General features: G+C 40.4%; 1 protein-coding gene across 1 annotated transcript in view; it reads left to right on the top strand.

Moving 5' to 3' along the window:
• Positions 1–26458, top strand: part of LGR4 (leucine rich repeat containing G protein-coupled receptor 4) — a 73862-nt gene that overhangs the window by 6999 nt on the left and 40405 nt on the right. The window contains exon 2 of the mRNA XM_084208553.1: positions 24582–24653. Within this exon, the coding sequence (XP_084064679.1) occupies positions 24582–24653 (72 nt within the window). The remainder of the gene's footprint in view (positions 1–24581; positions 24654–26458) is intronic.

Here is a 26458-nt window from a genome sequence, read left to right as displayed (position 1 = left end):
CTTTCCTTCAGAATCACGCCCAGATTCATTCATTTTTGTTCCAAATAAAGCTGGTATGTCCAAATTGGAAACATGCAGCAGTAGATACAAGGGTACCTGGGAAGTATAATTAAACAGTTGACCTTTTTGCCTTTTTTTTAAGTGCTAAGTTCCTGTCAGTGAGTTTCACTGGAGTTGAAAGTTTCCAATATTTTCAAATCGTGTGTCATTTGTTTTAAAATACATACTTGGCATAGTAGGATCCATTTTATTTTACTCTTGAATGATTTAACTGTTACAGGATTGTGACAAGGTCAGCACTTTCCACTTCCTAGAAACATACTCCTGTTGCTCAGTCAGTAAGGGAAATCTGTATTTCAGCTTCACCAAGAATTTGAAAGCACAATGATGATATATGTCTCCTACAAAACCACAGAGAGGACGGTAGTGATCTCAAAAATAACAGTTTAAAGTTGGTGTCTGAAAACTGCTGTTGAATTTGAATGGGTAATAGCCAACTTATGGCATTATGCATAATGTCAGCCAATATGGTAACATGTTTTTAAAAATACAGATAGCTATTTTTGACCAGTTGGTGTTGGTATTCCCTGGTGGACTGTGGTCTGACATCTGTCAGAGACATGTTTGATTTTGGGAAATATGAATATCACTTAAACATTTTCTTACTAAAATATGAATTTTTTTTTTTTCCTTTTAAAGTGATGTGCCTCCTCCTTTTCTCTCTCCAACCAGTTGTGGTAAAATGCTAGGTCTTGCAAGGACTTCTTTCACCCTAAAGCTTTTAATCAGATGTATCTGGACTTTTGAACAGTTACACTATTAGTAGTGAATCATAAATGAATGCGCAGTTTCAGAGGTACACAGGGAAGGCCTAAATCTCTTTAATTTAGCTTAATAATGCTGCAGATGCAGTTGTATATTTGGTAAGGTTGCTCTCTGAAAATGTGTTTTAACTGGGGGGTTTTGCTGTTACCTTGTTGACATGTTCAGGGTTCCAGATTGATAGGCTGCCCCAGTGCCCAGTGGGGAGAGCAGCATGGCTGTGCTTTAATAGCCATGTCCATGGCAGTGAGAACAGATGGACTGCTTCATCCCATCCTGGAGAGCCGTGCGTGGGGCTGGACAGGCAGCGGGCTCATAGGTAAGGCAGCCAGAAGGTTTGCTGGGAGCAGTTCAGCTCTTGCTGAAGCTCTTGTGCTTTGTCTGGCCCTGCTCCGTGGTGGCACAAGAAGGCCAGATGTGGAACAATGCTGTTCTGGCATTGCAGTAATGCAGTGTATTGCAGAGACCATGCAGCACAGTTCACTGTGGCTTGTATGTGATACTATGCAGCATTTCTTTCTGAACCATTTGGGCACTGTGGGGGTTGTGTTTGGTGTTCATCAGATGCAGATGATATGAGTGCAGATGTGGGTCCTGCTGGGATGTACCTGGGGTTGGTGTTTCCTGTGCCCATGGCTTCCCCTTTCAGAGCACAAACGCTGTTCCCTGCTGTCCAAACAGTACATGGCAGTGTGTTAGCTTGTAAAGGGGGAATTTGTTTTTCCTGCACTCAGGGCTTTAGGGTTGTGGCAGGAAAGCAGGACAGTTAGCTCCTGTTGCTGGAGGAGGAGATGGTGCAAGTCAGGAAAGGATGTTTGAGGAAGCTGGCTGCTCCTTGCCTGTCAGAAGGAGTCGGTGGTATATAGCCTCAGTCGTTTCTTTATTATGAGAGTTTGATGTGTGGGATACCCTGGCTGTCCTTTTTAAAAACTTAGTCTCATGTTATTGTACAAATAACTCTTACTGGAATAATTTCCTTGCTGTTTTCCAAATGCTTATCCAGATTAGTAGCTGATGTAGTTTGCTCATCTGGAAAAGTGAAGAGACTGAAACCTGTGACTTTGGAGTGCAGGCCCCTCTCTGGTGCAGTGGGACATTGTGTCTAGAAACATGCATGGTGCTCTCCATGTGGTGGATTTGACCTTCACTCCACTCCACTCGTGCTTGTAGCAGCTGTGAAGAGGTTGCCGTCTTTTTCAGGTGCCATGGTTGGGGACCCTAGAAATATATTGATTTTTTTTTAACAAGGGGAAACCTGGGAAACTGGGGGACATGCCTGTAGTAGTGCTCTCAGTTCTGTGAACTGCTCTGCAAATTAGGAGTCGTTTAACCTACTGCCAGGAGCCCTGCACCGTTTGGAAGGTGGTTGCCTGACTTACGCATTCTTTAAGGGAATTTTGCAAAGCTATTGTCTGCAGCAACCTACATATTTCTTGTTCATCTCCTTTATTTACAGTTTCACTCAAGTAGCTGCTCTCTTGAGACATGAAATGCTCACTGTGCTGGGAGTTCTCTTGGGGTCTTGGTGGCCTTCCTGGAATTAGCTGGGGAGAGAGAAGGGAAATGGTTCATTGTGAAGAGTCCTACTCTGAGAATGCAGTTACTGATGATTTGGCCCTGCACAGGATTCTGCCTCTTGGAAATTTTTTACTGCTATTGGCTTCAACATTTGGTTTTAAAAAAAACCACAATGGAAGTGGATGGGCTAATATTGACCAAACTGTTAATATTTTACAGAACCTAGTATGAGTCTTATTGGGTGTAGAAAATCCATGTCTTTTGCAAGGGCAAATCTGGCTCTGTGTTACTATGGCTAAGTGTTTACTGGAGGCATTATATCTCTTCAATATCAGGTCAGTCATTTATTTAGAATTTACTTGCACTTGCTTGACATTTTTCTCAGAAATTTCAACTAGTTTGTTTACATGTTCTTTTTCTATAACTTGCTTACTGCGAAAGCAGGTCTCTAGTTTTCAGACCAAACACGAACAATATCTCGAATGTTCAAGAGGATTAAGCAAGGATTTAATTTGTTTTTCGTATAATAAGTGGCAGTTGTTTACTTCTTCAGCAGAATACTTTGCAGTATTGCAGCAAGACCGGTTTTTCCTCCTTAAAACTCTTCAACTCTCCTGAGTAATCACGCCAGTAAAACAAGTCTGTGTATTCAAAAGAGGCTAGCATGAAAACAATAATATACCTGAAATCCCAAAACAATAATATACCTGCTTGCACTGTGATTGTATCTTCACTTACACAAAATAGGGTTTTTTTGTCTAAAAGCATGAATAGGAGAAATTCTGTGACAAACATCAGATAAATATTCAAATACCCTTGGTATTTGCCTCACCAGATATATTCCCTATGTCCTTCAGGCAAAGTGCATCACCTGGTCTGGGTTCGTTCAGTGCCATCCAGAACAGAGAATAGCAGAATAATAATGTAAACATAAAAAAATTTGTCCCTGGTGCCATTTGTCATTGAACTTGCCTCAGTGAATTTGGTGCCCAGTTTGATTTATTTTTTTTTAAAAAGGTCAGGATTGATACTGCTGGCCACTTCACTGTGCAAATTGACTTTCCCACCAGTTTGTCCTTTGGCATCTTTAGTGGGAATAGGCAGCTTGTGTTTCATCTCTGGCCTGCAAGTGCCCATCAGGAGATACACCTTAGAGGTACTGGAGAAACTGAGGATTCTACAATGTTTGCGATATATGTACCTCTTTCCAAAAAATCCACTTCTTTCCAAAAAGGATACATTAGTTGCATTGTGCTGTTACTGAGAAACAGAACAAGAATTACGAAGTCATCCCATGTACTGAATAAGTTTTAATTGTTGGTGCCTTCCTTGGGCTATCTAATTGAAAAGTAGTTTCTTAAGAGGACTTAGGAATCTCTGTGAATCAACAGGCAAAGTGTAGAAGTAGTTTTGCATGTGACCATTTTCAGCCTTACAAGTTTTTTGCATCTCTAAAGAAAGAAAAACCGTTGAGTAGTAGCACCTTCCCTTGGGATTTGAGCCCTGCTCATGTTTGTGTTGAAGTAGAAGCCTGATGTGTGTTGGTGGTGAGATCTGTTTAGCTCTGCTGTACATCACTGGAGATCTGCAGGAGCATATGGATATCTGGTTTGGCAACCTAATCTAAGGGCTTTGCTAAAAGAAATTAGAGTGAGTGACTTACAAAATTTTTAAGTTTGGTAAAGGAGGCAGGTTCCTGCAGCAGAGCAGTGCTAGCAGATGCTTCTTTTGAGGCTGACAGCAGATATCTTAACAATTCTTATCTGCAGAACTGTTGGGAAAGCCTTACGATCTGCCAGTGTTATAGATGTTGCTTAACCTCCTTTGGGAGCTCAAACATACAAGCGTAGCCTTAAATGGGATTACTTCTTAACCTGTCTCTGTGAAATAGTCAGCCTTTGGTTTAGGTGTCTCTGAAGTGCATAGGGTGCCGGAAGTACAGGGTATTGCTCCCTATTTGCTTTGTATTTTAAAAGCAGTTAAAACATGGTATAATTTCAGAGAATATATGCAGATCACCAAAGAAGCCTCAGCAGAGCCTGACTGCATGTGCAGGTAAAAGCACAAACAGGCCCTGTTGTGCTGCCATCCTCTCAGCAGCAGCAGTGCACTGCAGATGCCTTGGAAAGGCTCTTTTCTCCAGGTGTGCAGCCTCCTTGGAAGGAGGAGATTCTGTTATAGCTTTTCTTTAGCAGCTTTTCAGTGCAAATAGCTTTCATTCAGTTTTCACAGAGTAGCCCAAGGCTTTTGGGGAAGGACTGGGCTGGAAACTCAGCACACTTATTGCTATATATTGCATGCATTTAGACAAGGTGGTGAATGAAGCACAAGAGGCATCTTAAATATTGAAAATCTTGGTCATATTTAATGTTTTTTAGCTGTTACAGAGATAGCATCTGTGGAGAGATTAATGAGCAATAAGTAAACTGCGTTGAGTCCAGGACTGCAGAATGCAGTTTAACTGCTTTAGGTTTCAGCACACTCATTTAATTACTGGGTTACTGTAGGTTTTCTCTGCTCTGGGGAGTGTGTGTGTGTAAGGGAAAATGTGAACGTTTATGCAAGGAACTGTGAATGAAGTTTGGGGATATTGCCTTTGTGTTGCCTGCACAATCCCACTTTATATTATCCCTGCCTTAATTTCTTTTCAAGAAGATTGTAGATGAGTCTTGCTATCACTTAGACTCAACTATTTCAGTGTTCAGTTCCCCATGTGATTTAACACACACAAGTTTAGTTATTCTTTTCTGGCCTAGGGAGAGATTTCCTTCCAATAATTACCTTTACTGCCCTTTACCCTTCTGCACATATATTTGTTTGGAGAAACATAGTTGCTTGGTAAGCAACTCCAAACAAGGCAGTGCCTGGAGTGTCTTGGAAACATAAATTATACCTTTTAAATAGCATGTTAAGCTTCATGTGCAGAAAGTACACGACTAGATGTACTGAATAAGCAAGCTCTAAACATTTCTCCGTGAGCTATAGGCCCTGTGAGTTCATCAGGAAAGCACCAGTTCACTCTGCCCTTCAATACTCTATTGGGGCAATGCAGGTACAAAGATGTTCAAGTTACCTAATAACATCCATTCATTCAAGCATTGCTTTCTACTGGCAGCTGTTTAGTCATACAGTATTAAAATGTATTTATGAGATGAATGTAATGCAATGCTGCCAGACAGATTGCTCCTGTGGTAGCAAAGAAATACATATTTAATCTTGTGGAAATTTCTCAGGATTATATTCTTCTGTTTGCCTTCCATGATGACCTTCTTAATACATAGTATGGATGAATGAAAAGAAAATATAGATAGTAAAGACCAGCAGGGATAAAGTGCATGTGATCTTTGTCAAAACCATTTTTATTTTAATTCAATGCTAGTTAGAACAGAAAATTTCTTGAGCTTGGTGGTACAGAATTACTTTTGAAAGCTGTTTAATTAATCTATATGCTGTACAAAATACAGTCTGATATGTAATGGATGGTTGCTTCACTCTACTATGTTTACTATAAATAGTCCTTATTTTGTGGTAAATATAATAAAAAGCAGACAAAGGTTCCATTTGTCTTGAACCTTTGAATATTTAGCATTCTTATTAAGATGGAATAATTATTTAACTCTACTGTTAATGGCAGTAAATATTTGTGAAGTTGACTGTCTTTTTGTATGTGGAAAAAAGAAACTGTTTTAACTTGACAAAGCTGTGGATCTTTTACAATAAAATTGCCTTCTTCATTCTTTGTGTTTGCTCAAAACCACAAATAGTGATCGTGTTTTGCCCATTTTCTCACCTTTTCCCCTAAGGTAGTCTCTTAAATCTTAATCTGATCACCTGTCCCTCAACTATTTAAAATAAATCACTGCATCTGCTTTACACTTTTTAGATTGGGTAGTGACTATAAGATAGATTTTTATTTATTGTGCCATCTGACACTGTATTTGCAGAGCATTATTTCATTTGTTGCATTAAAAATAGATTGGCAGTTTCAATAGAAACCTATTCATTCTGTGAACTTGCAGGATGTTAATTTTTTTTTTTAATGTTATCTTTGTAGTTTTGCTTGTGATAAATTGGAAAAATGGGTGTGTTAATGGAAACAAATTACTAAATTGGTAATGAGGAAACAGGGTGTCAATAACTTAAAGGTGTCTGTGTTAGGAGCTGGTTTCAAGCTGTGTGGCAAGTTTTACTGGCCTTGGTTTACTGAGCCAGTAAAATTCATAGTCTTTCAAGGTAGGAGGAACCAGACTTCTTCAAAATAAGCAAGAGCAAGACAAACCAGATCATGTTATTAAAGGAGCTTGGCAAGGATATGTTTTGTCCACCTTGTATCGATTTTAGTTGTCTGCACCTGAATTTACACTGTTGGTCAGTGGTCTTTAGTTAAGAGCTGGAGTGTATTTCCTTGCCTGTGGAATAGCTGAGATGATGTGAAAATATGCCCATGTTTGTCCTGTGGAGATAACCAAGGAGACAAGTGTTCATAAGCCAAGTTTGTTGGAGTTCATCTGTAAAATGCATATTGCTGGGAAAATGCACATTCATACTGTTTCTGTGCAGAAGCAAGCTGGAAATACAAGCAGATTTTGCCTTCTGTGGGTTGCTTCTTTTCACTCACTCATGAATTAGGTGTGTTTGTATAAAAATTGATTCTATGTACATGATCAAAGTTGACAAGCCTTAATCTCTGTTGCAAAGAGTGTGGACCAGGTAGTCAATGTGGTAGGTCTTTGTTTTTCATGTGAATGCTTGAAATGCTCTGTTTGCATTAAGTAAGCTGGTTTTTTCTTGACCGTTTAGTGATTAAAATCTGATTTGGTTTTAAATAAGTGTAGTCATTTAAATACTGAGAACAAAGTTAAACTGAAGAGAGAACCTTTTCAAGAAAATAACTGGTAATGAGAGCTTCTTTGGCCACTTTTTGTAATTGCAAGTGAAGGCTATCTGTTCTTTTTGGTTGAGGGTTTCTGTGAACCATTTCATATGTTTGTATACATTTTCCTTAAAAATTAAAAAATATGCTAAGTTTTTACTGGCTTATGTTGTTGTGTCAGCAATAGTAAATATTACTAATTTTATTCATGTTAGGGCAGAATCCAGAAGTCCAGAGCTGTGTGTCCTACTCAGTTTGGTTAGCGCAACTGTCCAGTTTGGGATGCAATTCCTAACCAGTAGTCATGCTTGTGAGTGCCTCTGAGGTCTGAGTAGTTTTGGGGCGTTTGTTTGGTTTAATTTTTTTTTCACAGAATTGTTAGGGTGGGAGGGACCTCTGGAGATGATCCAGGCTAACCCCCCCTGGCCAAGGCAGGGTCACCTGGAGCAGGTGGCGCACATCTGTGTCCAGCTGGGGTTTGGATGTCCCCAGAGGGAGACTCAGTGACTTCCCTGGGCAGCCTCCTGTAGTTCTCTGCCACCCTAGAGAAGGACTTCCTCATGTTGCTACCTCAGTTCGACTTTCTGTGTTTTAGTTTATGGCCATATTTGCTTGGTTTGGGTGGTTGTTTTTGTTTTGGTTTGTTTGAGGGTTTTTGTTGGTTTTTTTGTTGTTGTTTGGTTGGGGGAGGTGTTTGCCTCTCACTAGCTGGCATGGCTCAGTGTCTAATCTGCTGTTGTCAAAAAACAAAGTGTGGGCCTTGGGTTGCACAGGATGGATGGGGTCTTGCTATGCTTTTCTATGTTACATTGCAATGGCATATTCTCACACTATATTGCAGTTTTATTAGATATTCTAGCAGTGTTTTTATCAGCTTGATGCAAGTTTGGACTGTTGCTGATGCATTGCATGCACTTAGGATGAGCTTTCATGCTTGGTTTTAGAATGTAAATTACTTTCCTTGCTCCTTGCTGCTAGGGAAGGGTTCCTTCTGAACTGCTGTGGTAAATAAATTGTCAATAGTGTGACAGAACTTGAGTGCAATTAGTCCTTTATCAATGTTGAACTCTGTTAAGGTCAGGGATATGAGACATTCTGATAAAGTCTTGTGAAATAGGCTTTCCAAAAATATGTGGTTGGACTTAGGCCTTCTAACCAAGCCATGCAGACATTGCTGTGGGTTTTTCCTCCTTATTTTTTGTATAGTTACATCATATTTTCTTGTAGGAGGAGGAAAACAGGAATACCATTTAGGACAGGTGGTCATCATGTATTATTTGTTGTGGCCTTAATTCAGTGGTCTAAGGTAAGACTAGAAAGAGATTTTGGTGTATAATACCTAAGTAGGCCATCTTTTCTTTGAAAAGCAAAATCACTGAGTACCATTAGATGACCATTGCTGAAAGTTGCTTCTTTGATTACATGAACAGAGTTACCAGCAGCTGACTCTCTGATGTGTTTAAAAAAAAATACAAAAAGGTTTTTTATTTTTTTTTAAAAAAGAGAAAGGTCCATGTTGATTTGTACCCAGTTGCATTTTCATAAAATCATACAATGGTTTGTGTTGGAAGGGACCAAAGATCACCTAGTTCCAACCCCCCTGCCATGGGCAGGACACCTTCCACTAGACCATGACAGACTCCCATCCAACCTGGCCTGAGCAAGGGATGTTCCAGGCATGGGGCACCCCCAGCTTCTGTGGACAGCTTGTTCAGAGTCTCACCATCTCGCAGTAATGAATGTCTTCCTGGTATCTAATGTGAGCCTGCTGCTTTCACTTTGATCCCATTCCCCGTGCTTCTGCCACTCCATGCTCTCGTGAATAGTCTTAATCCCTTTCTTTTCTAGGCTCCCTTCAGGTACTGGAGGCTGCAGTTAGGTCACCCCAAAGCCTTCTCTTTTCCAAGCTGAACAATCCCAGGTTTTGCCTAGACACAGTTTTCTCTATAGCACGTGGTGCTCGTTAAATAGTGCCTGCCTGATATGTAGGTGGATGTAGAGAGGATTTTAAAACACTGCTTTTTGCATTCACTCAGATTGGTGTTTGTAATAAAAGTGGCTTTTTCTGTTCTTCATGTTTTGGGGGTTTCTGTCAATGACAAAAAGGCTAATCCCGTTTTCTCTCAGGGAGAAGGTGCCTTAGAGATTACCAGAGCCTCAGCCCATGGTTCTTTAATGTGAAAAATATCCTCTGGTAATGGTTCTGGTAGCTTTTGGCCAGACCGGCTGGGCCAGTCTCTGCAGGGAAGCTGCTTGTATTCACAGGACAAGAGCATTTACAGGGTAATGGAGTGAGGCAGCAGCAGTTGGAGGGCTTGGACCATGGTTGGGCAAGTGATGGCTTCAAGTGGTGCTTGTACCTGGTACTCCTTACCCACCCCTGAGCCCTTCACCCCATGGACTGGATGCCTCCCAAAAAACAGTGACCACATTAGTCTGCTGCTTTGGCTGGTTTGGAGTGGGAAGGGATTAGATGACTAGGTTTCCTCCAACCAGCCTGCATCTGTGAGGATGATATTTCAGTGGTGTTTTCTTAAAACTGTTTTGTTTCGTGTTTGTGGCTCAAATATTACAAGTTTCTGTAGCATTTCTGTCAAACAGAATCTGCCGGCACTGCTGAAAAGCAGATGTAATTCTCAAATGTCCTGTTTAATACACAGCCATCAGTATTACATCACTTTGGTCCTAAATAGTGAGTACAGATTACCTTCATTATATTAAATGCAAGCAGATTTTTAATTGTATGAGATGCCAGTTAGATAGCAGGGTTTACACTTGAGCCTTGAGCAGCTGTATTTTCAGAGCATGCTGATGTGTCATGTGCAGTGTCAGCAGTTCCCGGTCCTTTCTCAGCTGTGTGCCTCGGGACGCCCAGGGATGTTTCATCAGCATGCCTTTTCCACATGCTTTCATTTCGGGAGCTGCTGTCTTGGGATGGCTTTGAGCGAGCCGTTGCAGATAGGCTGCGTTTATGACTACCTGTGTTAGCAGGGGATGTACCGCAAAGAGTGAGCAGAGTAAGCCTGAACTTCTTGTTATTGATGATAATATTTAAAAGCTCAAATGTAACAGTATTTCAGTAGTGAATACGTGGAAATTGTGTGTACTGCTTAATGTGTTTCAGAAATCCCTGTTACTTTTCTTCTTTCAATACAAGAAAACAGGCGTGTAATGCCTCATTGAAAGAAGCCTGCAGGGGTGCTTTGTGAGGGACTTAATTAAGGGCTTTGAAAGACTAAACAAAAGGAAAAAGAAAATGCTACAGGGTTATTGTTATTCCAGCCCATTGGCTCAGAGAGCTGACCATCTATTGGTGCCTTCTATCCTTTTGCGAGCTGAATGACACTTTTGTTCATGGTTAACAGAGGTGAAAGAAGCCAATTATTGGCTGTCTTTTCCACAGGGCAGCTGCAGACGGATTTCACTGCAGGCAAATATGGACTCTTCTACCACAAGGATGGTTGTGATGACAGTTATTTTTGTGTAATTGTATGAAAGAAAACAGATCCTTTTTTTTGCCTTCCAGTGACTTGTGTAGATGTTTATTGAAAACTACTGTGAATATGCTGGCAGGGAATGGGAACGTGTGAGGGACTGGATTCCCCATGCTAACAGTGTACTCAGCTTTTTCTGTGAGTGTGTGAATGAGTGAGGGTTTTTTAATTTACTTTTCTCCTCTTATTTTCTTTTTTTACCTTGAAATTGCAGTTGATTTTAACTGTAGAGTTTTTCTAATTGGTGTACAGTGTGTGTTTAACTCTCTTATGGCTTGCCAGCTCAGGCTGTGCTGGCTCTCTGTATGCAGTAATGACAGAGGGACAACCACTGCAGGTTAGTGGGAAGCCCTACAACAGCAAAGCATGTCAGCTTACCATTAAGGACTCAGAAAGTGTCTGTGCCTTGTCACCCCTTCTCCCACATCTGTTTGTTTGGTCCAGTACATTATAAAAATCTTTTCCCCAACTCTTCCTTTATAATTAAAAACGTATACTTTTCCCGGCAAATTTCCTTTGTTTCAGTGGTTGCCGTTTAAATGTGTAAAGAGGCTCGGTGGAATAAGAAGCAGGTCTCTGACTGTTGGGATTCTGGAGAAGTCCCCTCCGGTTAGGGACAATTTTAGAGCAAGGGCCAATGTCTCAGAGTTGAAGTGCTTTTCTTACACCAGCAGACTTCTTGTCATGTTAGCTGCTCCTTGGTCTGTCAGTGCTTGAGATGGGCTGCTTTGGAAGCCTCTTTGCATTTAGGCGTAGTTCACAATTGTTAAAAATAGGTTAGAAACGGTTGTAAAATAGTTGATAGATCGTTAAGCATGTACTGTTAGTTTGGTTATGATATTGTAAAAGGGGTTAAAAGGGTAGCTATAAGAACACCTCAGTAAAGTGCACCAACGCCCCCCGAGGAAACGAGCCAGCCTGGACAGAACTGTAATGGGCCAATCAAGCGCCTTAAACCGTCATGTAAATGAAGGATCCAAAAAGAAACCAGTCCAAAGGGACAAAAAACAGGATAAAAAGGGGCTTCTGACCCACTGAGGCTGTGCCGCTCCATCGGGGCCATCGCTGCTGAAGAAGCCCCAGCACAGGCGCTGCAGCATCCTCGACGGGAACGCTCGGCCCTTGCTTTTTAGGCCTTTCTTTTTCTTATAATAAAAGTTGAAATCACTTTAGTACCAGGAGCTTGATCTCGTTTTTATCTGCAATAACAGTATTGAACATGGGGACAAAGGTGATGCTCCTCAACTTATGTGGCTTGCCGCTGCAGGTGAGAGGAGAGTCTGCCTTTTGTCTTCAGACCTTTGGAAGAGAAAATGCTGACTACATTTCTTCATCTCTTGGTGAATAAAGAGGAGTTTTTATGCTTTCATTTGGTTTCTCTTTATCCAGACCAGTTTTTTTCCATCACTGATTTTTGTGTGTGTGTGTGTGGCATGGCCTGTTACCTGCAGATGGGACTGCTGCTGCCACATCCTGCTGTGTTGCTCAGCCACATGGACTGAAGTTAGTTGTGCCCCCATGAGCTTAGCCCGGTGCAGGCAGCATTGTCTGAGGCTCAGAGAATCCTGAGGATGTGACTTGGAGGCACTTGTTGTTAGTGGGGCTGTGCCCTGCAGACTCCTGAGAAGGGGAGGTATGTGCCAGCAGTGCTGAGGTGACTCTGCTGGGGCCGAGGGAATGGGCAAGCAGCCTGGCTCTCAGGGAAGGAACCAACAAGAGTCGTGTGTTTTTTCACGAGGCAAAAAGCATACGTGGATTTGGCTTCTTGAAATGAAATAATTAGCTGTGTGAGAAATCAGATAATAATAAGATAATTCCTGTTACTCTGTGTGAAAAGAAATAAAATGGGGTTTGAATACTCTCTTGATGTCACTTGTTCGTCCTGTACTTTTGAAATAGAAGGTGAGCCTGTGAGAGTGTCCTGGCAGATGATTTGGGCAGCTTTCATTTTAATTCATCTCTAAGGTTCATTGGAAGCTAAGGTGGATGCTTAACCCACATCTTCATATGTATCTATAAGGAACTTGGACATGGATCTCAAATCAAGAAGAGAAATGTCGCTGAAACCATCATAACTCTACGGAGCGGGAAGGCTGAGGCCTTCCCGATGAGGCTGTTTGGGTTCTTGCATTTAGCTACACTCCTTGTCAATAGGCAGCAGTTTCCTGAGAGAAACACAGGTTCTGTGTTAGCACCCATGAACTCAACCACATGGGAAACTTTAGGCAGACTTTAAGTGTCATAAAGTAGAAATTACTCTTATGTTAAAATCCTATGCAGTAATTGATGACCAAAAATGTTCAAAACTTAAGTTTTACATCTTAACAAAATTGGCAGTTGTTCATAATTTTATTTAAGATACCTTGAAAATTGCTACATACAAGCGTGTTTGGTTCTAAAAAGGTCCTTCCAGGTGCTGCCGTGAAGTCTATTTTGGCACTAGGAAGTTGTACTATGTGCTTTTAGTTTTCCCACAGTATAGATATTTTGAGTGCTTTTTGCCAGAAATAGTTTTTAGTTACATCCAAGTTACGTGTTATATGTGATTGAAAAAAATGCTTAAATGCTGAAACGGTTGTATATTGGCTTGGACTAAGTGCAACATTGAGATTTTTGTCATCTGACTTCGTTTTATCAGTGACTGTGTTCATTTTGTTTTGCTATTTTTTTTGTTCTTAGACTTCTAAAAATGTAGGTCTTGCCCAGACTTTTGAGGCTCCGGTTGCTTTCAAAACATTGGGCGGGACAGACTAGAACACCAAAATAAACCAGAAAAAAAATGAATAAAATTCAAAGTACTTATAGTTACTAAAGTTGGCATTTTTATGAAATTGGATTTATAGCTGTTTATGTTCTCTTTTTGCAGCAGAGCAAAAACACACACAGTGAAACTGCAACAGAAGATTTTTATATGAATATATGTGTGAATTGATATCACTACTTTTTTATCAGTAAATAGTCTTTGTCTGGACAGCTCAGGAACATGGGTAGCTTTAGCCTCCTGCTACCTCGCAGAGATGCAGAAGTATTCTCCTTTGGACCCAAGACTTGGGAAGGAAAGCCGTGTAAACCCAGGAGATCTCTCTCTGCTGGAGCAAGGCAAGGCACTGAAGCTGGCTGGGATTTATGTGTGAGGCATTTGTTGTTTTAACGACGGTGTTGCTAGGTGGAGAGGGATGTGGTGTCCTTGGAGTCCAAAGGGTGAGTGTGACTCCCCACGCTCCTCTTAGGGCGGGTTGGGTTTTATGGCATTGCCCTTGGAGCTGATCCTGCAGTCAAACGTGCCTGGTAGGTGCTGGGGGTTGTGCAGCAGAAACCTGAGACTGCCGCGGTGGCCGGGGGCGGGACAGACGGACGCAGATCTCATGGAACTGGTTTGGTTACATACTGCCCTTGTGTTCCTGAAGGGCTGTGATAAGGGAAAAGGGCTCGAGAACTTCCTCAGCCTGATGAACAGAACTGTGGCTTGGTCGTGTGGGAAGTGTTGGTGTCGAGTTTTGCAGTATGTTTTAACTTCAGACACTGATACGGATTAAACCTGGAACTGACAACTCAATAAAGACAACCAGTTAGCGTTGTTGAAAAATGAAATAGTTAACCTCAGTGACTGGTGATTCCATTATGGTAAGGACAAGTGATGCAACTGGCAATGCTACCCTATTTTAACTTAATTGCTGGTGTAGTGTGAAACTTTATTTACTTAAAACATAACAAATACCCTTCCATAAAACTCCTTTAGGTTTTCTATTGTTGATTTTATTACAAGCATGAGCTACAGGTGACATTTTTTTTAGTGTCTTCTTCAGTATTTTCCTCTCCTACTACCACAAGAGTTAGCTGCTCCATAAAAGGCAGCTAACACCATCTGACTACATAAAAAAAAAAAAAGCACAGCAACATACAGCCAGGGTGTAGTTGGTTGAATTCTTAAGCGTGTAACCTGTTGCTGCATTCCCCTCTTCCCTATGTGTGGAGACTTATGGGTTAAAAGAAATAGAAATATTCTGCTTTCCTTTACTGACTATTACAAATAATGTCAAGTCTTGCAAAAATTATGGTTGTAGTGTATGGTTTTTGATGCATGTTTTTTGAGCTAAGATGATCTTACTTTGTATAAATTATTTTTAGAAGGTCTCAAGTCAGAGGGTAGTTGTGATGTAACCATGCTGAAAGCTTTCCTGTCAGGAGTTTGGCCAATAGCGGGATATGCAGATTGGTTCCAGATCAGGGATGTGCATGATGTGAGTTCCCACCTGCTTTTGTCCGTGGACCTCTTTGTGGTCTCATTCGTTATTCGCATTTTGTGATGAATACTCGAAGCTACAGGAGGAGTATCTTGGTGCAGATTTGCTCTCAGACTGATGGATTAGTGTGCCTGTCACATGGTTTGATTTCTTTGTACTCAATTCCCTGCCATTACTGTATTCCACAGAGTAAATAATTATGAAACTGTGAACAATACATATTTTTACTCTCTGCTCTAAATCATCTCTAATTGTGTAAATCTCTGTGTAAAAGAAATACTCCTGCACTGAAAGACATTTTGTTCCCTCCACCAGTTTAGAACAAGCCCTTCCTTTAGGCTGTAATCTGCTCTCAAAGTGTATCTCTTAAAAATTAACTGATGATCGTGTTAACTTGCACTATATTCCTATGCCGGGACGGGATCACTTTCATAATAATGCAGTGGAATTTTTTTCTAGGTTAATTCCCTACCATGTGTCAACAAGAGCCATTAACTGTATGTGTGATTGCTTAATGGCTGGCCCGCAGTGACTCAAATACCAGTTCAAAATAGAGCTTTGCATGCAGGTATTGTTCTCGCCAAGATCTTGATGATGGCTTGACTGGCACATGAATAGAGTACATTAGAGCTAGTTACTGTGTCTGAAAGAAAGCTAAAACACCATGTTGGAAGGAAAAAAACCAACAACAGGTTGATGTGACACGGGAAGGAGGAGGCAGGAGAAATAACTTAGAGATACGGAGGGAGAAAGGGGGAGATGTTACTTCTCTTGCAGGAACAGGCCTGCCTGAAGTTTTGCAGGTTTTCAGTTGCTGCCACTGAAAACGTTGTCCAGTGAAAACGTTGTCCTGCTTCAGCAAAATGCTAAAAGCTTACTGAAATCTTCAGGATGTATATGCTGTCCTTTTTTTTTTAATTATTTTTAAAGTGTTCTTTGTAGCACTGTTTGCTAAAATTTATGATAATCAAAATCTTCTTTAATAGCCAGGGGTGGTGGGTGATCTGAAGTTTGATTATTTCCGAAGTTTGATTATTATGAAAAGTCAAATCAAGTGCTGTCAGTTTCCAGTTAGAGCCACAGAAAAGTGAATGGAAACATGGCATATAAGTCAGCCCATAATTTCTTTCTGCTGCTACCAAATGAAGAGAACCTACATATCTAGTCAACAAGAAATTGTCAGAACAGTGTCCTGTCCTGTTTTCCTGTTAGACAAGCAAAAGGGGCAGGGGAGGAAAGCTAACTAATTGGTTTGGAAAGGTCATGATAGGTGGTAGCTGGGCATAGAACATGGGAGCAGCCTTGGTCAGCTGGAGGGGACTTCAGGCTCTGTTGGTGACTTTTTTTTCTCAGCTTACTTCACGTACCTCTGCACACTTGCTTTCCTTGCCCTGCTGTTTGTTCAGTGCATTTAGGCAGCAAACCCCTGTAGGTGAGGAGTGTCTCCAGCTGTGTATTTGTGCAGCACCAGTCCACTGACGTGTTGAGCAGGGCCCTCAGCTACTCCTGCAATACAAACAATAGGTGATAAGACCTGGTGCTCATTAGTGAGATAGCGCGGGTACTTAGGAAATGGCAAGTGGATTTGCTGGGTGGGAATGCAGCCTATGTCTTACTTAGTCACTCACTGCAGGTACTGACTGAGGCTTTAAATATTTTGATATTTTCTTTCTTGTAAGAGTGTTTTCCTGGAAGAATTGGAAAATGAAGCATGTTTGTAAATGATGTCATGTCTCATAGGCTTTTTGTTACTCCAGAATGGCCTGTGAGTACAGAACAGGTTTGTGTGCCTTTAAGTTTTGGAGGTCTCTGTGATCTTGTCAGAGGCAGTAGAAGCAGGCTTAAGATTGTTGGGGAGAGATGGAAAAATAAGAAGAAAAATCTATATTAATTAAAATCTTCCCTTTTGTCATTAACAGCTTTGCCCACGTTAAAAGCAACAGTAGATAAGTATCAAAAGGAAAAAATGTGATGGGACAGATGGCAGTAAGGATTGGACATAAGGGATGGTTAATACTGCAGAGTTCTGGCTGTTGGAATACCCAGTGGACCCTTCCCACTGGAAGATGGGCACAGGTAGTTGTGACTGTCAGAAATGGAGAGAATGCAAACTTTAAATACAATGCCAGTCTGACACTGGGGTCCTCTCACCACAGAAATGTTACGTAATAGTATAGGTATTATACTATCACAGTACTACCTCGCAGTAAGAGATATAGGTAGTAGATAAAAGTTAAGAAATTAATTTCTTAGCATGTTATTTAAACTTTATTTTGAACTCAAACTTCATTGCAAACTCAAACACTTTCCAAGTGTAGGTTCCTCTGTAAGCATCATCTTTGCCTGGTATTTCTTTTCTTGCTGTTGATTTCTCTCTGTTGGGGCTGGCATGTCTGTGTGTAATGTGTATCCCTGGATTTTAGCTGCACTCTTTGGATTCCTAGTGCAGGCAGTTACCATTCCAAGCAGTAGCTGTGACGTGGTGCTGCTTCTGGAAGAGAATTGTTGGCTTCTTGTCATCAGGAAGATAGAATAAAACAACAATCTACTACCAAATTAGTTTGTTTTTAATTGAATTGAAAATTTCTTGCCGATCCTCTAAGCTTTTCCATGCTTTCATTACATACTGAATACAATTAAGATATGGGGCAGTATTAATGTGACTTCATTTATTCTGTGCCTTCAGTAGTTTTATCATCATCCTGAAGGAACTGGCCAAATGGGAAAGAAGATCTAAACCAGAGATGTAATTCAGTTCCTTCTCTCCCATGAGACTGGTTGCTGAGGGGTGTGATTTGGATGAAAATCACATTGGTTTTCATCATGTGAACATGTTCCTACAAGGAGCCGGGCCCTGGATGTATTTCTTCAAGACTGTAGCATTGCAGTACAACTTAATATTAGTCTCAGCTTGAGTTTGTCTGATTTCTTTTCTCCCCCTGCCCACTCATCTTGTCTCCAGTGTCTCTGCCTCTCCCACTGCCACAACACCAGCAAGTTCTCTTGGTTAACACAGATGCAGGTTAACACCTGGACAAAACTTGAAGTACTGACCATTGCCATGCAGCTGTATAATGGGTCCTTTTGTTTCTTTGTGGGGTTTTTGTTGGTTTTTTGTTTCTGATAACTGGTGAAGAGCCATTGGTCTCGTATCTGTCAGTTTGTCTTTATCCTCGACAGTGTTACTGTAATCAGGTCATGATCCGTGTTGTCAATGGTCCAAATGGGAAAGGATGGCTGGTTGCTGCTGGGCACTTCCTAGCATCATGTTGAGGTACATTTGCAATATTCTGGCTTATTTAATGTAGTTGCTAAAAATATTAACAGCCTCAGCTTTTCCTACTGCTGAAACTGGAGCATGGTTACTACCTGGGGAATTTTATATAAGATTAAGACCTATTACCTAATGGTTTTGTACAAGTAGGTAGGAGGGCTTTATTCAAATATAGATAGCTCTGCCTAAGTAATTTTCTACGTGTTATAATTAAATAACTCAGTGGCAGACGGCCCAGACATTGGAAAAGACTGAATGGAGCCTACAGTATTACATGCTATTATCTATCAACAAACAGGTTAAGCTTGCTCAGAGGCAGCATTTTATAGGAATTTAAAGGTGCCTTGTTGAAACATGATCTTCTTTCCTTCAACCAACGCTCCCCTCTCTTTTTCTATCTCCTTCCCTTTCTCTCCTCTTTTCTAAACTTGACAGAATCAAAAAGCAGATAGCTATTAATAAAGTTCTGGGAAGCACAGGGATGTATTTTGATCTTATTTGTTTTAAACAGCCAATCTCAATTTGGTTTTGTTGAGATTTAATTTTGCTTTTCTAGAGCTAGGTATTTCATGGTTTGGCTTATGACCTTTTTTACAAAGCAGAGTGTTTTAGGTCATTAGCATGCAGTGCGTGGATGTGGTGGGAAGGTGTGTGTGCCCCCAGTTCGGTGCAGATCCAAGTGTTGAGGGAGGAGAGTGTGAGCTAGGACAGAAAGTGTAACACTGGCATCTCCTGTGGGTTTTAGGAGACATGCCAGTAGAATAGAGCTGTGCAGAAAGTTTCTTTGCCTAAGGTGTGCACACATGAGATGCAGTTAGGAACGGTGGGTACTGTCTTTAAAAAAAAAGAAGACTGTTGCAGCTAAATGGCCCTCAGTTCACAGAGACTGGATTTGTTTTTCTTTTCAATACCCATCAGTTATTTTGGGTCACTTGCTTTTATTCTGTGCTTATATCTTGGACTAGTTTATCTATCATTTTGTTGTCCTCTCTGTCCTACAGGAAATTTGTACTTCCCATTTTGTTGTCCCTTTTTGTTGTTGCAACTTTTCTTCTCATGCAAGAATTATCATCCCACTCCTCCCTGTCTGTCATCTCTAATCATCTGTTCTTTCCAGCCAGAATCACGCTCAGACAGTTGGTGTAAGAGAGAAATCTAACAGGGCTCAGGCTCCTCTCCTAGAGGCAGTGCTTTAAAATGACAGAGAAGGCTACCTGTGCCTGGAGGAGACTCTGGGACCTGCTGTGCATTGCATCTAATGCTCTTTTGTCTGATGCCATTTAGGAAAGCTGTGACTGAAGCCACTATTTAAAGATGAGAGTTTCTGTTTTTAAAATATGAGATCCAAGAGACAAAGTATTTCTGCTCATCCTGAAGCCTGGGGATGTTTGACTTTGGTTAGTGGTAAAATCAACAATCTTTGGGGAAAAAAAAAAAAATCCAAGTTACTAAAACCTCACATCAGGAACCGGAATTCTTGCAGAAGGAGTTTAATAAAAAGTTTAAGAGCGTTATGTTTTGTAGTTCATTTCTGAAGTCTCTACTGTTGGTTGATCTAAAAGTGATTCAATATCTGGCATTATGCAAGATGAGATTGTGTTTTTTACTGTGTAGCAAAGCTGCTTTCCTCTTCCAAGGAAAATGGACACAACAGCTTTAAGTGGGGAAAACCCAACAGTTTCATATTTGCAAGAACACAGAAACCTCATTCAATGCCTGTTTTCAGCAGAGGGAGGGTTTCATTGCTTTTACTATGATTGCCAGTTAGTATGTCTTTAAAGTGTTTCTGTGTTAGGTAAAAGCAGGAAGCTCTGCTAAATTCAGCTGGAAGTGAATATTCAAGTAGTTGTCAGAATAAACTGGAAGGATCTACCTGAGCAGGCTGGAGACAGCAAATGAGTGCTGGAGTACCTTGGCTTGACTTCTCACCTTTTGCCTGTAAAAATTAATCTGTGCATTACCTGGGATGGTGAAAGAACATTCACAGCTACAAGCTACTATTTTAGTTAGTTTTATTCTTTGCTGTAGTACCTTCTTGGAATAAGGACAAAGCTGCTGTTGGAGTATAAGAAGCCTCATTTATCATTCAAAACTGCAGCCACAGCCCTGTAGGAGGGAGTGCAACTGTGTTTATTTTCTGTGTTACATCTCTCCTCCCTGAAATGGACACTAACTGTAAATATAAGGCTGTGATTCATGTTATCCCCTGAGATGCAGCCTCTTGCTAAAGAGATTACCACCTTTGGCAGCTCATGTTTTGGTTTCCATGCCAGCTTCTTGGCCATCCTTTTAGTTTCAGTGCCAGCTTCTTTGCCTCACCATGCCCTTAAGTGTTTCCAGGGATATGGCATCTGCCACCTCTGCCTTGGTAATGTTGGTCAGTGAGTGAAGAGTTAGCCTGGCTCCTCAGTACAGTTCAACCCAGTTAATGGCTACCTGGTGAAAGGTGCAGGTCAACCCGTGGTTCTCCTTTTTCCTGATGAATCTGCAGTGTAAACCATGGTATTACAATCATCTTAACTCTCTCAGTGCAAAACAGACACAACAGCTCTTTCTGGAGAAAAGGAACTTTGTAAAAATTTCAGCTTTTTAGCAAGGCATCATGATAAGCAGTCCCTGAAGATTCATGTGATAAAGACAATCACAGTTGATATTTCTGTCTGTCTCAAGCCTAAATATGGGTTTGAACTTAAGACAATGGTGTAGTTTGCTGGGCTGACAGACCATACTGGGCACTGGTTGGAAGAACGAGAAAACTGTGACAAGCCTTTTAGACACAGTCTGAACTAGAGTTCACCAATAAAATTTAGGGCAAACATACGGGGGTTTTGGTGTTTTATTTGTTGGGAGTTCTGTGTTTTTGGTGGCAATTCAAAGGTTTGCAGGTGTTGTGCTGCTTTTAGGGGACTTAGATCTGGGTGTAGTAACCCAATCCATAGTAGGTTTTCTAGCCTAGCCCTGCTGAAAAGGAGCTTTAGGCAACTGCTGGCATGGTCCTTCTGTTGTGTGATAGCATCATTCCCATGAACACTGCTAGGGGGTGGGATAGTACTATTAATGTTCTTTTATTCATTCCAAAGAACTCTTTTTATATATTAGCACCCTAAATTATTTCTGGGCTTATATTCCCGAGGGATTTTTAGTAGAGAAATAGGTGGTGTATGACAGCTTCTCAGTGGAGATTTCTTTGACATGTCAAGGGACATACCAATATTTATCTTTATTAAATAGACAGCCTTCTTGATACTGCATAGACTGATCCTACTGCATAGACTGATCCTACTGCATAGACTTTTTTTTTTTAAGTTTAGGAGTGGTAAAATCACTATTTCAAAAATGCAAAGAGAAAAACTTAGCAAGAGCTATTTTTGTTTTGGACTGTGGGTTTGGGGATTATTTGTCATTATTTTGTTATAGCTGCCATTTTTGTTGCAATTCTTCTATTAATTATGTGTTATTAAGAGTATCTTCCCAAATGAACTAGGTAAACTTTATAGAGACTAGTTTTTAAGTAATCTAATTTTAGTGTCATGGGTGTGCCTAATATTGTTTGAAAATTCTTGGTCATGAACTATTTAATATTTTATTACCAGTGTATCGTGCTTATGAATGCATTCTTTGAGGAGATTCTGTAGAGTGAAATGAAAAGAAAAAAGAAATAAAATTATATATATCAGCAAGGCTGCTTTTACACAGGGCTCTTCATTAAACAAGAATTGTTTTAAGGTTTGCATGATGATCGTTAGGAGACTTTCAGAGCTGGTGCTTGGATATTCCCCAAAGTTTGCAAATCAGTGCTATAATGATTGACTTATTTATTTAGTAAGAATTAAAAATGCAGAAACTTGGTAAAAATTTCAGCTTTTCACAAGGCATCATGGTAAGCAGTCCCTGAAGATTCATGTGATAAAGACAATCACAGGTGATATTTCTGTCTGGATTTTTTACAAATTCAGCTTCACTGAAAATAGACTTCAGTAGAATTTGAGAATATTGATAATGGTTCTCATTATTAAGGTGATCTGTTTCATGCTTACATGCAAAGAATCTACTTCCCAAATTAAAATTGTAGCACCTAATCCTTGAAGCTACAGACAAAAACCATTTTTAGTTAAGTTCAGATCCCAGAGAAAGCCAAAATTGCTTTGAATTTGGATGTCAACCATTCTGTGTCTGCTTGGTTTCCATTGACTTTGTTTAGGATTGACTTTGTTTAGGATTGAAACTGGGCATTTATAGCTCTGGAAATTTCAAGACCATTGCTTTCTGGTGGATGTTATTTCGTTGCCTCAGCTGTCAAAGAGCTACCATGGAGTGCCACAAATGTGGGTGCAGCCCCAATCTTTGCCAAAGTGATGCATAAGTATTCATACAGTTATTTCTGATACTGTGTGCTGTTGGCTTATTTCTACTACCTCTTTTTTTGTGGTGCATATGACCAGTAGGGTTTTATATCACCAGGACTGTTTGTTCAGAGTTGGGATTTTCTTACGCAGGTTACTGGTTTTTAAGATTAGGGTCTCCACTCTCTTCTTACTCTTCTGCCCTATTCATAAATGCTTCCCAGCTGATAACAGAAGTGGATTTGCTGTCCACTAAAAAGGAGAGGACAAGCCTGAATGTGTGAAACGTGTGTGTTCATGAGAAGTTGAAAAATGAGTGAGAATAGATGTTGCAGTCTCCCATGGAGCAGGCAAATGACTGGTCACGTACCTGATACATTTATTTACTTTCTTGCACAAGAAGAAAAACATCCTCAACAGCAACATTTTACTGTGACCAGGCTGCTGCCAAGGCACAAAACACTGCTTAAAGCATGCGGGCTGCCGAGTCTGGGGATGAAGCATCTGCAGTTCAGCTCCTTCTGGAGCTTGGTGAAGGAGGCTTTTGTACCATCGTGGATTTGTTTTGGCTCTTATCACCATTGGGTTTGTTTTGTATGTGCTGAACCTTATTTTGATGTCCCTGCTCTTGAGTTAGGTTAGCATACTATTAGCGGCTGCTGAGGAGCAACTCTCTTAGTTTATGCTGGGAAGTGAGAAATGAAGGTTTTGGACTACTATTTCATTAATATCTATTTTAGAGGAATGGCTGTCTCTGGATTTAGTGTAAGAGGGCAGTTTCAGAGGAATGGCTGTCTCTGGATTTAGTTTAAGAGGGCAGTTTTCACCCTGGCAGCACCTGAGGGTCTCTGCTGCACAGGTGCTGCAGCAGATTAGCCACCAGTCGCTTCTTCATGTCAGGGAGAAGCTTCAGTGGTACTTGTTGGCCATTAGTGAGATAAAAGGAGAGTTTGGCTTTGTTTGTTTGTTTTTTATCTGCATTGTGTAGAGGTGGCATGTAGGCACTAGAGAACAACGTGGAAGGCAGCAAGCAGGGAAGGCTCTACTGACAAGTGTTACTGAATTGCTTATTAACTACATACTGAAAAAGCCCAAACCAGCAGCCGAGTGGAAAGTAAGAACTTGGATTATGTCATGAATTGTTACGCAGTTAGTTGAATTATCAAACCAAATTGTTTTCATGCTGCTTTTATTCACATTGAGTAATAACTTGCTTTAGGACTGGATTATCTGTGATCATTGTGTAGGTGTGAAGTGAGGTGATGGCACCAAGTTTGCCACTTACTGCTGCTTTGTAAAGAAAAAAGCTGAGCAGGTCCGCATACCTATCATGTAAGCACTTGCTGCCAGCTTCCCTCTGCTTATGGACTGAGAATGAAATCTGCTTAAAACTATTACCTCGAGGACTTTATAGGTTTTGTAGAAGGAAAACAAAAGAAAACAAAAAAAGACTGTGGTAGAGCTAGGACATGTTTCTGCTATTCTTGCCAGTTGTTCCAGAAGCGTTGTTTGCCAGAAGCTATTTATTAAGTCCTAATGCATGTATTATTTTTTTTAAAGACACTGTGGGCTGAAAATTTGCGTGGTGGGTGGTCACGATATTCTTTTTTTTCATATGCTTGTGGTTTCAGAGTATTCTTAATCATCTGAGTTAAAACTGTATGTAAGTTAGTAAAAATTAATACTGTAGATAACAGTACTGTAGAGCCTCTTCCATGCATGCCTTCCATGTAGTTTCACAGTAATTATTTTTGTTTAGAGGTGTTGGAAAACTTTATTTTGTTAACTTCCCATTTTATATGCCTTTGCTGCAACCCAATTCTCAAATTACAGCGATTTGAAAGTTTAGCATGCAAATTTCTGGAAAGAGACATTACTGTGTGATACTAGAGTAGTTTGGTTTTTTTTTTCTGTTACCATACTATCTGATGAGACTTTCTTTTTTGTATCCTTCTCATAGGGTGTAAAAATCCTTTCGTGGTTATTAATGCATCTGTATTTGTTCTTTTCCAGAGATATCAGCATGAATAACATCACGAGACTACCAGAAGATGCCTTCAAGAACTTTCCCTACTTGGAAGAGCTGTAAGTATTCTACACATGTTAAAGTTTTGCTGCAACATCATATGGCTGTATAAAGTGGAAGGTGGGTGGAGAAACACTGTTGAGCTGTGAACAGAAAAAGCAATTATACTTTAAAAATATAATCTTGTACGTGTTTGGAAACCAGGACAGTAAATGCTACTTACAAGGGACTTTTTATAGTGATTATTTTAATCATGGCTAGAGTGATGACACATACTAATTACAGTGTTATCCAAAGATAACACAAGAGTTGTGTAATTACCATTGTTTCTGAAGGAGCTACAGTATAGCTGTTGCATAAGTTCCATAAAATAGGTGTTGCCTCATTTACTGAGCAGCTGGCTTTCATTGTCCTTGTAGGCTGCAGATGCAATGCTCACAAGCCTATCCTGACCTATATCAGAAGTCCTGTGGTACAGGGCTTCTTTTTCTTAATTTCTCTGGCAGATTTTTTTCCCCCACTTCCCACCTACCTTTTGTCCTACTCTCATTTTAGCTTTCTTTTTTTTGTGTTTTACTTGACTGCTACTTGGATATCTGAATCCTTGACCTCATGTGCTCAGTATTTTGCTGTAGTCTTAGCTAAGATACCTTTGCAAAGCTGAAGCATGCTTTCAGCAGCATTGTCCTTAATTAGGTTGGGTTTCAGAGTCAGTGCACAGGGAGGCAGGTTTGACATTCACTTACTGCTTTAAGTACTGTTAGGTGACACGTGCTTTCTGTGTGCCTTAGAGTTTCCTTATCTGTGAAGAGAGGGTGAGGGTAATGGTTCAACCTGTGCAAGAGAGCTTTGAGAACTTCCAGTACTAAGCAATAGATAAGACAAAACCCCTGCAATTTGCTTTGCCTCTCCTGTAGTTTCAGTGACAAAGTAGGATTTCTTTTATTAAAGAGCATTTCAAGTACAAATTAAAGCTGTCTCTATTTGTGACTTTGGCAACACTAGGACTGTGAATGCTGCTGCATTGAGAGGTTTTTCAGTAAATCACCTTAGGGAAAGAGCAGCTTGTTTTCCCACAGGCACCACCCTTATGAGGTAGGGAAGTGTTCTTCTGACTTCACCAAGGAGGAAACAAGCAAAGAATGAAAACCATTTGTAGCAGACAAAAGAATAAATGAACCCTGTAGCAAAACTGCAGATAAAGCCCTGAACCCTTTGACTCTGTATCTGTTATAACCATTACAACCACTGCACCTCGCTGGAACAAAGATACTGAGAAATTGATAAGAGATGGATTGCTTGCTTCTGAAGAAAGATTTGGGTTCCCGAAGGTTGCCTCTCTGCACTTCTGCCTCACTAGTTACTCTAATAAGGTGTTCTGCCTCTCCTTAGAATTTTGGTCTCTCTTAGATCCTGATAACATAGCAGCTACCATTACTAATGCACTTAAATAACTCCATTTTACCTGGTTCTTAAATAATTTTGACTCAGGTCAGTACAACTGCGAAGTGCAGTTGAGTTGATTTATGCCAGATAAATTGTGTATGGTATCTCCTATCTCATTTCATGTTTAACAGATTCTGGTTTATTCTCTCTGATTTAAGGTATTGCTTGTATCTGTGATATAGTCAAGAATGCTGTATGAAGAAAAATAGGTTTTCAGATGGTGCTTTTGTGTAATTGACAGAATTTAAGAAAGGCTCTATGGTATGAGTAGTCAGCTGGAAAAAAAAAGTGGCCTAGGAAGGCTTGGTTGGCTTCAGAATATATGCTAGCAAACATTCCATATGTGCTTTATAATATGTGCTTCTGTATGTCTCTATGTTTTGTTAGACTAGATCTGTAACCCCATTTTTAAATTTTA

This window comes from Fringilla coelebs, assembly GCF_963513975.1.
Source record: "Fringilla coelebs genome assembly, chromosome: 6".
In the NCBI taxonomy this organism is placed as follows: domain Eukaryota; kingdom Metazoa; phylum Chordata; class Aves; order Passeriformes; family Fringillidae; genus Fringilla; species Fringilla coelebs.
The sequence above is the reverse complement of the archived record's forward strand: the minus strand, read 5'-3'. Positions and strand labels throughout refer to the sequence as shown.